General features: G+C 49.9%; 1 protein-coding gene across 1 annotated transcript; it reads right to left on the minus strand.

Moving 5' to 3' along the window:
- Positions 1-10,820: 10,820 nt before the first annotated feature.
- On the minus strand, positions 10,821-11,900 carry LOC136524786 (uncharacterized). The gene has a single exon (XM_066518032.1). The coding sequence runs from the start codon at positions 11,898-11,900 to the stop codon at positions 10,821-10,823; it is 1,080 nt and encodes a 359-aa protein (XP_066374129.1).
- Positions 11,901-14,430: the final 2,530 nt, after the last annotated feature.

A 14,430-nucleotide genomic window follows, 5' to 3' on the forward strand; every position in this document is an offset into this window, starting at 1 on the left:
TAACTGAGTAAGAATTTTATAAGGGAAGGAACAATGTAGTTATGTGAATGGTAATTATCATGATGCATGCTCGTTCCGTACGTCCTCACAAACTTAGGAAAAATTTGTTTCTAATCAGTAGACACAGTGGCATACATTCGTTCTCTCATATATATCGTAACTAGTCAAGCTACACATTTCGTTGTTAGTGTACCTGCATAAGAATTTCATTTCAGCCCTAAACCCATAATGAAATATGTAGAATATAATTGTAAATACTTCCATATATGTATACCCATACATATACTTCCATATCAAGCTACCCGACAATAATTTAAACCCACAATTAAATATGTACCATATACACATGCAAGCATGCATACATAGTCATACCAAAGCTAACTCTCCCCGACCGCACGCTTACATCTTGCGGTCATGTCACTTATCATCTTACCTTAGCATAGAGGCAATTGATCCATATATTACTACTCAAGTGAATGGCATCCATACAATAGCACGCCGTATGGACGACGAAGTAAAAACCCCCATGTTAGTACTTAAATAGCCACCTAATAGTCCTTAATTTGGGCATAAGGAAAGTGATCATTGGCACACTTTAGATTTCAATACCTGTTATATAACTATTAGTAGCTAGAGAAGGGTTTTTGGAAAACAAAAACTTTTATTTTAAATACACTTGTGACAATTAACGTTGAATCTTGCTCTGATACCAGCTGTCGCAGAACCGACCAATTTATAAGAGTACAAGTACAATGGCAGCCCACAAGTGGTTGCACTGTCATACTTGAACCCATATAAACCTGGTAGTCCGTCGAGTACCACGACGGGTCTTGATAAACGATTTATAACAACCAAGATCGTACAGGATTCAACATACATGCCACATATTACATAAAGTTCATAGATACATTTCATCATCAGAGTACGAATAAAAGTTATTACAAACCGAGTTTGATAAATAAAGCGGAAGCAATTAAGTTCGAAAATAAAGTTTCTAACATAGTTTGATACAGTGCCAAATCAAATCACGGTCCACAAAAGCAAGGGTAGGAATTAATAAAGAAGCCTGCCCAAGGCTTACTCCTCATCCACGGTGGGATAGAAGCAACTCTTGCAATAACCATGATACACAGTGCCATCTACAACAATGGGAAATAAAACCCTGAGTATGAGAAGGTACTCAGCTAGACTTACCCGTCATGAATCAAAAATAAAATGACTCCAAGGATTATTCAAGGTTGTATAAATGGACGTCACTTGACAACATTTTGCGTAAAAGGTAATTGACCTGTTGTACAATTATGATTCCTTTATCAAGTTAATAATAACTATCCATTTCTAGATTAGCAACTATCATGTGCCAAACATGTGGTATATCATTTAGAAGCATACAATAGTAACCATAGCAGGTATTGTAATTCCATATTCATCCGAACCATCATGTTTCATAACACAGTTACTACGATGTTGGAGCTAGTCAAGTTTCTCACTATCCGGGAGAGACGGCGATTCGAATCGATTTCAATCAGCTGGGAATTTATTCCTAACACAAACCCAGGTCTACCAGCCACGATAGCCTTAGGTCACCTTTGGTACAACTCAGGTACACATTTCGTGGGTCCGTACCATGCCGCACAATCTGGAACACCAGATGCCAGGATGCTCAGGCTAAGCCTGCCCTTGGGCTCAGTCTGATCGTTCCCTAGAAGGAGCGCACAACAGAACAGTTCTTGGCCTGAGTTGAATTACTCGGCTTCGCGGTCGGAACGAGTTATCCGGCCAGCTAAGTGAGAGGCATGCGTTCAATCTTGTCAGAAGTTCCAACAACGGTACGGTCCTTGATCGACATAGATGGGGATAGATCCACACCCAAGACCTCCATGTCTTGTTGCTTCTCTATCAACCTCCTGTCCGGTCTTGATTTACTTTTACCTCATGGTTCTGTTCCATGATAGCATATATAGCCAACCATGCTCCGATATCCACCTATATCTCGCAGGTGACAGGATATCACCCGACTTCTACCGGTCTAAGCATGGCTAAGCATATATTCGATCCTGGACCTATACTAGTTAAAGGTGTAATATCTGGACAAGGAATGTACATGCATCAAGTGGTTCCATTCAACTCTTATAACCTAGTGCATCAATCATAAGTACTTAAGTAAACAGTTGTAAATTACTGGGAGACTTAGAATGCTCCGGGGCTTGCCTCATAGAAAGGAAGTAGGGTGGTGGTCAGGACACTCCAGAAGCTCTTCAGGGTTCTGCTCCACGCCTTCGGGAGCTACGGCTTGCGGATTCTCCTGCTGGTCCCCTTCCTCTGCTTCTTCGAATTCCAGCAACGTTATCTCTTCCTCCGATCCTAGATGCATGAATATGGCATAAGTATTATGAATGCATATATGTTAACAAGTGCATCATGTTTATTGAGTAGGTGCATATCTCTTCTCGATTATTTAATTATCTACTTCAATAATGCATCGATTATACCACAAAATAGCAGCTACTTGTTTCACTCATAACTGGAGTTCTACTAATCCAACTACAATGACCCTAGACTTTCTGGAAAGCTTATCAAATTCTCTACAACTTTGTTATTAACCATTTTTACAGTACACATAATTTTCAACATGCAACTCATCAAACTACAGAATCTATCCGGAACCCTTTTAATTTTGCATTTTCAAGCAATGATACTACTACTTCATGTAATCACTCAAAATTTGACAACATAAAGCTTACCAACAGTTAAAGCATGCCAAATACATTCAAGACAATATAATGGTGAAGCCTAAACTATTTATTTAAATGCCTTTATTATTTTACTTAGATTTTTAGGTTAAATAATAAACATATACCAGAGGTGCTTCATAAATTCTCAAAAATTTACAGTGCCTTACTAATGCTATCAAGGGACTACTATAAAAATTTCATGTCATTTTACCAAGTAGAACATCCTATACAAAAATGACAAGGCAGCAAGGCTTGAAATAGCATAAATAGAAAACCCTAGTGAAAAGTGTCAAGCAACAGATTTCCTATTTTTCTTAGCATCCATATACTACTAGGATTACCTCCAACAATTTTCATGAATTTTGGATTCATAAATAATTTATAAAAATTTACACAATGATCTCCTAATTATAAAAGAAAAATCTATAACTACAAATCTACATATGCACTCATCTTCAAATTTTTACCAGAGCTCATATATGCTAAGACTAGCTTACCACAAAAATTTCATAATTTTTGGAGCAAAGGAACTCTAGATATAAAATAAACAAATTTGAATGCATTCAAAAGCACATTTCAAATCCCTATTTAAATCTCCAAAAATTTCTACTGTAAATGTCAAGAACATATTTTTTCTAAATACTACACTTCCTAAGGAACACTAACAGATTTATTTCACAATTTTTGAAGCTACCAAACTGAAGATACAAAAATTACAAAACATATGAAATCTGCATCCAAAATGAACTGGCTTTAATACATGGAGTCGCTGACACGCGGGACCCACTGGTTAGTTGACCCCACCGGTCAGCGAGACAAAACAGAGCCGGCGGCTCTACTCTACGGATGCGGTCAGAGCTCGCCGACGGCGAACCTGCCGGCGGTAACATCTTCACGACATGACCTACTCGACCTAGCGCATCTATTGAACCACTTGGCCGGCCCTATCGTCGATGCCAGTGACGACAACGGCGGCCATGGCGAAGCGATGGCGCTGGACAATGGCGCTACATTGGTGGAGGCTACGACGGCTCGATCAAACGCTACGCCAAGCATCACTGAGCTGTGGCGGAGCTAGCTAGCGCCCTATCATGGCCTGGGGTGGATGGTGGCGACATGGCCACAGTGATAGGGCTGGCGGTGGAGCTCTGGCGAGCTCGCACGCGTTGCGTTGGCTTACCAAGCGCGGTCAGCGAGCGCGGGTGGAGGTAGTGGGTCGCTGGGGAGCTGGTGGTGCTGCTGCGGTGAAGAATGGATGGCTCGTCGTGAGCCTGCGCAGGCTATGGCGACGGCGGCGCTGCTCGGTGCTGCGGGAGCTCGGTGGCTGCGCGCGAGGATGAAGGAGGAGCAGAGGAAATGCGAAATGAGGGCGCGGACAGGAGCGGGCGGGTGCTGGCGTGATAATGCCGCGCTCAGGCACATCGTGGCCGGCGCGGTCAGGGCAACGGTGACGCGCGGCCATCGCGACCTCCACGCGGCGCGCGGTTCCTGCCGGTGTTGGCCACTGAAGATTTCGATTCAGTTCGTTTAGTCGTCCACGAAGTCGAGCCTGACAGCGGGTTTTCACGTCGATCAAACTCCTAATCCATGGACTTCTAGCCAAAACTTCCTAAGCCAAAGTTGAAGCCCGAAGTACTAGCTACAAATCTTGTTCAAAGAACTTGTTCTAATTCGCAATAGAAACGGAGTAAAATCATGATCAAGGTCAGCTTGTCAGGCTGTCAGTGATCCAAGACTTAGCAAAATTTTGTTAAGTGTTGAAATCTTGGTTTTGCTGATTTTTGTGGGACCAATTCAAGCATGTTAGAAGCTAAATCAGTCAATGACCCAAAAATAAAAATTGTTCCTTACGTCAAATACTACAACTTTGCTTTAGTGATCTCCTCCATGCAAGGTCTCTAACACCTAGTTCAAACTTGGTCAAACATGTCACATTTACATGATGATACACATCAAAGCATGGCTTAATGACCTTTTTACCCCTAACCATGAATATCAAAGTTGTTCATAATGATACTCTAAACATGTTTAGGCAATTTACAAGGTCATTCAATCATTTCATGTAGTAGTCACTCATTGAGCTAGTTAGTATAATCACAAGAAAGTTGTGTTGGTTCATGAAATGTAACCATGAACAAGGTCCTATTTGCTACTCTAGGTGTTGCTACATGTTTGTGTGACTCACATCCACCAAGTACATGTGTCCACTCATGATCATATGCATAGACACATGGAGACATGAAATAACGAGAAAAGTTGCATATGTTTAAGAAACATGCGATAATAAGCAAACGTCGCAAATGTTTCAATCCAATGTTTCAAGTATCAAAGCTTATATATGAATGCTTTATGATCATGCTCATGCTATGCAAGTCAAGTTATGTAAGGCTAACACCCGAGGTGTTACAGGTATGGTCTCTGGTACAGTGGTTTTGACTTGCGAGCCTTGCCTTGCCTTTCTACATACGTCTTCTGGTTCCTACGAGCCCCGATCAAAGGGACGCGGGGTCGAAGTCGGAAGTAGCGCTTTGGGCAAGGCCTTCCGATTGGAAAGGGTGTCCGGAAGCGGCTAGAGGCCAAAACATGTGCTCCGATCGGAGTGGTGGGCCCAAGGGGTCGTTGAGCGGGCGTCGTTCCTTTTGGACCATGGCGTGGTGATAGTACATCCATTACTATAGAGGTCACGAGTCTCTTCCTGGACCGTAGTGGTTGTCGTATGCCTGTGTCGGGTTCCGTGTCTGAGGGCTGAAGGCGGCACCTACAACACTATTTAGACTCTGCAATGCCGGAATGGTCTAAAGCGCCCATCCCATCGTATCCTGACGGTACCTTCCTGCAGGCGTGCAGGACATGGTCCTCGGTATGGCGGTTGACTCGAATGTCATGTCGTACCCTGTGCTCATCCTTATGAAGGCGCAGGGCGTACTTGTTGGGTGAGGCGGAGTCTGCCCTCGGCCGTCGGGCGAGGCAGAGCCCACCCTCGGATATCGGGCAAGGCGAAGCCCGCCCTCGGACGTCGGGCGAGGCGGAGCCGGCCCTTGGGGGTCGGGCGAGGCGGAGCTAATCTTCCGTCATTCGGGCAAGAAGCATAGTAGCTCTCTTATCTGACTGGAAGCGTTAATGTTCGATGGTTATTAGTTCCACCTCATTGGGTACCCTGGTATTAGGCCCTCGACAGTAGTACTCTGCTAGGGTCCAACGTATAATTATAATTATTTCACCCTACCATTTTTACCTCAATCACCTTAACCACCTCCACATATAGCCTTCCTCTTCCACCTCCCCTCCACCCAAAGTTTAGGGCTTGCTGAGTACTTTATGTACTCAACCCCCTCCATTCTATGTTTTTAGGAGTAAAGCTACAGGAGCACATATCAGGATGGAACTATTGAAGCTACGCAAGGATAAGATAATAGGAAAACATACGAGTATATATGGAGCTATCGAGGACTACGCAAGGATAGGACACCCAGAGTATACTCGAAGACGGAGCTGTACAGCTACACGAAGGAGCTACTCTAGGACTACGACGAATGAAATATATGAGTACGCTTAAGGAATAAGTCCAGAGTTATGTCCGCACTCCAAGTTGCCTGTAGGAATGGAGCCACGTTGACATAGGACCGCTGTCTTAGAACTCTAATGTCTGCTATAAGGCCAATGGCCCAAGCCATGTAAATCCAAACCATGCAATATATTTTTCTCCATTAGCAATAAAAATATGGTTTTTATATCAATCTTGTTCGAATTGTGCATATCAGCTACTGATCTAGGGACTGATACATGATGCACAGAGGACCCTAAATTAGGGGTCCGACAGCGACAGCGATGACTATGACTATTATTGTCGACAGCTTACTGTCGAGACCGAAATCGGACTGTGATATGGATTACGATATGGCTATAAAAAGTATGAGTGTAGCAGTGAAGGCAAGGACATGTACGTGGAGGAGAGGGAGAGGCTTCAGGCAGACGCGGGTCTCACTTCATCCTCCTACCTGGTTTCTCCGTGAGAGCTACAGTGGAAGATGCAAGTCGCACCGGTAGCGGATGGCGGCCCGGTAGTGTGCATCGAGCAGGGCATCCCGGCGGCTCGAGCAGCATGTTGCGGACGCGCCTCACGCGTGGCCAGCCACCGGTGTCTCTCTCGCAGGCCCACGGTGGCTCCAGCAGGGCTGCCCGACGGCTGCTCGTGCACAGGCGCGCGTCAGCTCAAATATTGTGGCCCGACGTTGACTCGCTCGGCGCTGCTCATGGGTCTGCTCCTTGTTGCGGCTCTAGCAAATGCCCCCTTGGCCGCGGAGTCGGGGGCGATGGGATCGAGCTCCCAGAGTTGGGCGCCGGCGGCGTCACATATGACTGGGCACTGTCAGCCGAAAATGTTCCGGCCAATAAACTCTCAACCTCACGTACTGAGAATACAAGCACGATGAACACAGGGTATTTTTGGTGCTGTGCAAACTGCAGCAGCTTTTCTGTTTATGCTCCTCTATTATTTGTATCTAATTACAGAGAAGACTTCAACGGAAAGAAAATGGTGGCCGGGCTTTGCTCGCACCAACCGACATTCGTGGCCATGAACCGCACTACTGCATGTGCCATCCCACACGCCCAGTCCACGCCACGATCCTACAGAATCGGTACAAAGACGCGCTCGGGAGGAAAGAATCCAAAGCCGAGCTCTATGCTAACAGAACGCTAACTGAACTTAACTGAAAATGAAAGCAAAACGAACTGAACTCAGACTTACAGTTAAGACTCACATTTCACCCCCTAAGTCTGAAGTTCCTTGCCGACGTTGACGACACCAAGCTGAACACGTAGCTCACAGAAACGATCTCGTGCTAGCGGCTTGGTCAGTATGTCGGCGAGCTGCTCTTCAGTGTGGACGTGCTCAACATCCATCCTCCCATCACCAATGCATTCGCGGATAAAATGATATCGAACATCTATATGCTTACTTCGATCATGGTAGACAGGATTCTTACTGAGAGCAATGGCAGATTGACTGTCCATCTTCAACAGGAAGGCAGCACGCTCTTCACTCTTCAATTCTGACAGAAGCTGCGCCAACCAAATTCCTTGACAAGCTGTCGTCGTCCCTGCTATATACTCTGCTTCACAGGAGGAGAGGGCGACAACTTTCTGCTTCTGGGACTGCCAAGTTACTGGGCACGATCCAAGAAAGAACAAAACACCTGTGGTGCTCTTCCTTGAATCAATGTCTCCTCCCATGTCAGCATCACTGTAACCGAGTAGCTTCACATCTGCTCCAGTACGTCTGTAATAACAGCCATAATCTAGTGTACCTGAGATGTAGCGCAGAATTTTCTTCACTGCATTGAGGTGCTCAGTTGTTGGAGTCCCCATGAATCTGCTGACATAACCCACGGCGAAAGCTATATCAGGCCGTGTGTGCACTAAGTATCGCAGGCATCCAACAATCCCACGGTACTCAGTGGCATTCACCATCGGAGCCGTGCTGTTCTTAGACAACTTCAGCCGTGGCTCCATCGGGGTGTGACAGGGGTTACAACCTGCCATCCCTGCACGCTCCAGTATCTTCCGTGCATACGCTGCCTGTGAGAGCTTGATGCCCCCTACTCCCTGCTGCACTTCAATGCCTAAGTAGAAAGAAAGCAGACCAAGATCACTCATTTTGAACCTAGAACTCATCTGCTTCTTGAACTTGGCAATCTCGTCGGCGTTGTCCCCGGTGATGACGAGGTCGTCGACGTACACGCCCACTAGCAGACGCGACGAGCCCATGCCATGGGCATACACTGCATGTTCCGACACGCTGTGCTCAAAACCGAGGGCCACCAACGTCTCGTCGAGCTTTGCATTCCATGCGCGCGGAGCCTGCCGAAGTCCATAGAGCGCCTTGTGGAGGCGCAGCACCTTGTTCTCCTCTCCGGCGATGGCAAAGCCAAGAGGCTGCTTGACGTAGACTTCCTCCGTCAGCACGCCATTCAAGAACGCGGACTTCACGTTCATGTGATGCACTGACCACCCCTCCTGAGCGGCCAGAGCAAGCAGCAGACGCATAGATTCTATCTGTGCCACAGGCGCAAACACCTCTTCAAAGTCCACGCCCTGCTGCTGAACATATCCTTTCGCAACAAGGTGGGCTTTGTGCTTGACAACCTCGCCGGCGCTGTTCTTCTTCAGCTTATATACCCACTTCAACCCGATCGGACGATGACCAGGAGGAAGCGGTACTAGCTGCCAGGTTTGGTTGTCTTCAATAGACGCCATTTCCTCCAGCATGGCACGCCTCCACGGTGCTTCCTTCTGAGCCTCTGCAAATGTGCCTGGCTCGTTCTCGATCTGAAGGTGGAGCTCAGCTGCAACTATGCATGCAGCTAGGACAAGCTGTCGCATAGCCAGCCCTGGCGGGGTTGCCGGTCCAAGGACACTGTCCATGGAGCGGAAACGAGGCTCGAAGTCGTCGTTGTCGGCATCCAGGTACTCATCAGCGTCTGGAGGAGGCGACACGAACTCCACCTCTGGAGCTGCTGCCGGTGCAGGTGTGGCTGGAGATGACGCTGGCGCGGCAGATGGCTCCTGGTGCGCGTCCGCGCCAGGCTCTTCAAAGAACCCTGGTGCGTCCGGCGACACCGGTGACTGGACCCACCCGCCAGCATCTTCCTCCTGCTCTTGTGGCTCGATGATGAAGTCAAAGCCATTGACCCTGGATGGATCCGAGTCACCCCAGCTCCATGCTACAGCCTCGTCAAAGACAGCGTCTCTGGACACGACCGCACGCCGAGAGGCAGGATCGTAGAAGCGCCATGCCTTCGCCCCGGGTTCGTACCCGATGAACACCACAGGCACACCGCGGTCCTCCAACTTGCTTAGACGTGGCTTCGTCGACTTGATGTAGGCCACGCAGCCGAAGGTCCGCAGGAACTGTATGCTGGGACGTCGTCCGTGCCAAGCCTCGAACGGTGTCATGCCGTCAACAGCTTTGGTGGGGGCGCGGTTCAGCAGGAACACGGCAGTCGCCACTGCCTCGCCCCAGAACCATGCCGGCATGTTCCGGCTCTTCAGCAAGCTTCTCGCCATCGTGATCACGGACTGATTTCGGCGCTCCACTACCCCGTTATGCTGAGGGGTGTAGGGCGCCGTGCGCTGCCTCTGGACTCCATGCTCGGCGCAGTACTCCTCGAACGCGACGGAGGTGAATTCGCCGCCGTTGTCAGTGCGTAGAACACGCAGCCGACGGCCGGACTCCACCTCCACCTGTGCCTGGAACTTGCGAACCGCGGTGAGCGTGTCGCTCTTCGCGGCAAGCAGCACACACCACATGTACCTGCTCTTGTCATCAACCAGCAGGAGTATGTAGCGCTTACCCCTGGGTGTTTGCGGCGAGATTGGGCCACACAGATCTCCATGGACCAAGTCGAGGACGCCTTCAGCCCGTCGCTTCGCCTGCGATGGGAACGGGCTATGCTTTAGTTTGGTGGTGACGCAGTCCGCACAGAGCTGGTGCATGTGGTCGACGGGAGGCAGTCCATGCACCATGCCGCGCTGCTCCAACTTCCGGAGGGCATCGAAGTGCAGATGCCCATAACGTTCATGCCACAGCCACACGCTGTCGGATGTGCGCGCGGCCAGGCAGAGCGGCCGGGCGATCTTGACGCGCAAGTGGTACAGGCGGTTGGTCGAACGGTGGATGTGCATGATCAGCCATCCCTTGTTGTCGCGGATTCGGAGAAGCCCGTTCTTGGAGTGGATCTCGCAGCCGCCTTCCTCGAGTTGACCATAGCTGATGATGTTGGTTGTAAGCCTGGGGATGAAATACACCCCCATGAGTGGCAGGTGCTCACCAGTCTTGCCTTCGAAGAGGACGGTGCCGGACCCCTCGATCGCCACCTCGGAGCCATCGCCGAATTTGATGGTGCCGCGGACGGAGGTGTCGATGTCGACAAACGCGTCCCTGCAGCCCGACATGTGGTTTGTCGCTCCACTGTCCAGGTACCAGATGCCGTCGTCGCGCTCGGTTGAGCCATCAAGCTTCGCGAGCACCTTTGCCTCGATGACGCGTAGCGGCGGGGAAGAAGTGGATCGGACTCCGCCAGTCTATGCGAGCGGCGCGTTGGAGGAGACAGAGGCGTGAGCCATCAGTAGAGTCGGCTCGTCGTCCTCGTCAGCTTGTGCCATATGGACCTCCTCCTTAGGCTTGCTTCTGCAATCTTTGGCCCAGTGGCCAGTCTTACCGTAGCATACACATTGATCCCGGTTGGGCTTCCTTCCGCTGGCCAGCTGCCCTTTCGTGCCATCACACGGTGCGGAGCCGTCGCTCTTGCCGCGTCCGCGGCCACGACCACGGCCGTCGTGCTTCTTGCCACTGGAGCTCGATGCCGCACTACGCTCGGAGCTGTCCTGGTCTCGGCAAGCCTTGCGGCGCGCCTCCCAGTCTTCCTCGGTGAGAAGGAGACGCCCCATGGCGTCCGTGACGGACTTCTGCTTGCCGTGGTCCTCGAACACCCGAAGGCGCCCGATTACGTCCTCGATCGAGATGGTGCGGAGGTTGCAGAACATCTCGATGGAGACGGCGGCTTGGGACAGCTTCTCCGGCACTACCTGCAGCAGTTTCTTAACTACCTCGGATTCGGAGATGTTGTCGCCGAGGGTGCGCAGGTTCGTGGCGAGAGTGGTGATCCACACACCGAAGTCGCTGATGGTTTCCCCATCCTTGAAGGCGAGGTTGCCGAAGTCGCGGCGGAGCTGCTGCGCGGTGGCGTCGCGCGCACGCTCGTCGCCGACTCGGAGGATCTTGATGGCGTCCCATGCCTCCTTCGCCGTGCGCCGGACGGCGAGTGCGTTCCAGAGTTCCTGCGGTATGGACCGTAGGATGCCCGCCATGGCCACCCGATTGTCGTGGTAGTCGTCCTCGTCAGGATCGTCGTCGATGGCGTCGACGACGACGTCCCATACTCGGAGCGTCTGGAAGTTGACCTCCATGACCAACGCCCACTCGGGGTAGTTGGATCCCGTGAGCATCGGCCACGTGACGCTCGCGGACGGACGCTCCACAATGCGCTCCAGGACACGCGACCCGCTGCGGGCGCGAGAGCGGCGAGTGTGCGAGCGGCCTCGGCGGCGGCGCAGCGAACGCGATGGAGTAACCTCCTTCTTCCTCGACGGAGACTCGGACATGGCGCCGGCGGCGTGATCTCGGCTCTGATGCCAAATGTCAGCCGGAAATGTTCTGGCCAAGAAACTCTCAACCTCACGTACTGAGAATACAAGCACGATGAACACAGGGTATTTTTGGTGCTGTGCAAACTGCAGCAGCTTTTCTATTTATGCTCCTCTATTATTTGTATCTAATTACAGAGAAGACTTCAACGGAAAGAAAATGGTGGCCGGGCTTTGCTCGCACCAACCGACATTCGTGGCCATGAACCGCACTACTGCATGTGCCATCCCACACGCCCAGTCCACGCCACGATCCTACAGAATCGGTACAAAGACGCGCTCGGGAGGAAAGAATCCAAAGCCGAGCTCTATGCTAACAGAACGCTAACTGAACTTAACTGAAAATGAAAGCAAAACGAACTGAACTCAGACTTACAGTTAAGACTCACATTTCACCCCCTAAGTCTGAAGTTCCTTGCCGACGTTGACGACACCAAGCTGAACACGTAGCTCACAGAAACGATCTCGTGCTAGCAGCTTGGTCAGTATGTCGGCGAGCTGCTCTTCAGTGTGGACGTGCTCAACATCCATCCTCCCATCACCAATGCATTCGCAGATAAAATGATATCGAACATCTATATGCTTACTTCGATCATGGTAGACAGGATTCTTACTGAGAGCAATAGCAGATTGACTGTCCATCTTCAACAGGAAGGCAGCACGCTCTTCACTCTTCAATTCTGACAGAAGCTGCGCCAACCAAATTCCTTGACAAGCTGCCGTCGTCCCTGCTATATACTCTGCTTCATAGGAGGAGAGGGCGACAACTTTCTGCTTCTGGGACTGCCAAGTTACTGGGCATGATCCAAGAAAGAACAAAACACCTGTGGTGCTCTTCCTTGAATCAATGTCTCCTCCCATGTCAGCATCACTGTAACCGAGCAGCTTCACATCTGCTCCAGTACGTCTGTAATAACAGCCATAATCCAGTGTACCTGAGATGTAGCGCAGAATTTTCTTCACTGCATTGAGGTGCTTAGTTGTTGGAGTCTCCATGAATCTGCTGACATAACCCACGGCGAAAGCTATATCAGGCCGTGTGTGCACTAAGTATCGCAGGCATCCAACAATCCCACGGTACTCAGTGGCATTCACCATCGGAGCCATGCTGTTCTTAGACAACTTCAGCCGTGGCTCCATCGGGGTGTGACAGGGGTTACAACCTGCCATCCCTGCACGCTCCAGTATCTTCCGTGCATACGCTGCCTGTGAGAGCTTGATGCCCCCTGCTCCCTGCTGCACTTCAATGCCAAAGTAGAAAGAAAGCAGACCAAGATCGCTCATTTTGAACCTGGAACTCATCTGCTTCTTGAACTTGGCAATCTCGTCGGCGTTGTCCCCAGTGATGACGAGGTCGTCGACGTACACGCCCACTAGCAGACGCGACGAGCCCATGCCATGGGCATACACTGCATGTTCCGACACGCTGTGCTCAAAACCGAGGGCCACCAACGTCTCGTCGAGCTTTGCATTCCATGCGCACGGAGCCTGCCGAAGTCCATAGAGCGCCTTGTGGAGGCGCAGCACCTTGTTCTCCTCTCCGGCGACGGCAAAGCCAAGAGGCTGCTTGACGTAGACTTCCTCCGTCAGCACGCCATTCAAGAACGCGGACTTCACGTCCATGTGATGCACTGACCACCCCTCCTGAGCGGCTAGAGCAAGCAGCAGACGCACAGATTCTATCCGTGTGTTGACACCGTTTTTTGCACGTGTCAAAATAATCGGAGTGGACTAATCGGCAAGGGGAAAGTTATTGAATACTTTGATAGCTGATGAAAGCCAGTTTGTAAAGATGGTTGCCGATAGCTGGTGATGGTCGATGGAAAGGTTGATTTGGACTCGGGCGTTGCCGATGAGGTTGGAGGTATTATTGTCGATGCCGATGAAGGGAGGCTTGAGGACTACTGCCGATGAAACATGGAGTATACCGATGAAGGGAGGCTTGAAGACTACTGCCAATGAAACAGGGAGTATGCCGATGAAGGAAGACTTGAAGACTACTGCCGATGAAATAGGGAGTATGCCGATGGGAAGGAGGACGGTGAGATTTCCATCGTAATTGAGGCGGACAGGGAAATAGATAGGAGTTGATTTCCTTTTCTATATTTGTTAGGGTATGATTCATGTAAGAGTCACGTGTTTCCTTAGATATGGGATTGGTGTCCTAGTTGTGTTTGGTTGTGTCTCTTTAGATCAGGGTATAAATATGGAGTAAGGGGCAATGTAATAGATATCAATCAACATCAAAACCAATTTTTACTCCTATTTGCATCTACTTACTTTTCGGCGACTTCGTCAATTTGCATATTTTTCCTTTTTTACGAGTTCTCATTGATTCGGCGAGCTGCATTGTTTCAGTGCGACCTTCGGCGATTCTCGAGTTCCGCGTGAGCACCTCTTGGCCGTGACTTCCGGGCGTATCGCTGTTGTCAGGACCAAAGTGTTCGTATCTTCATCCTTGTCGATTAGCAGGTCAAATCGACTGGCA

The sequence above is a fragment of the Miscanthus floridulus genome, chromosome 18 (assembly GCF_019320115.1).
Source record: "Miscanthus floridulus cultivar M001 chromosome 18, ASM1932011v1, whole genome shotgun sequence".
Taxonomy (NCBI): Eukaryota; Viridiplantae; Streptophyta; class Magnoliopsida; order Poales; family Poaceae; genus Miscanthus; species Miscanthus floridulus.

What these genes read in the sequence shown, in the direction of transcription:
- LOC136524786 (XM_066518032.1), bottom strand. Translation starts at nt 11,900, where the DNA reads ATGTCCGAGTCTCCGTCGAGGAAGAAGGAGGTTACTCCATCGCGTTCG.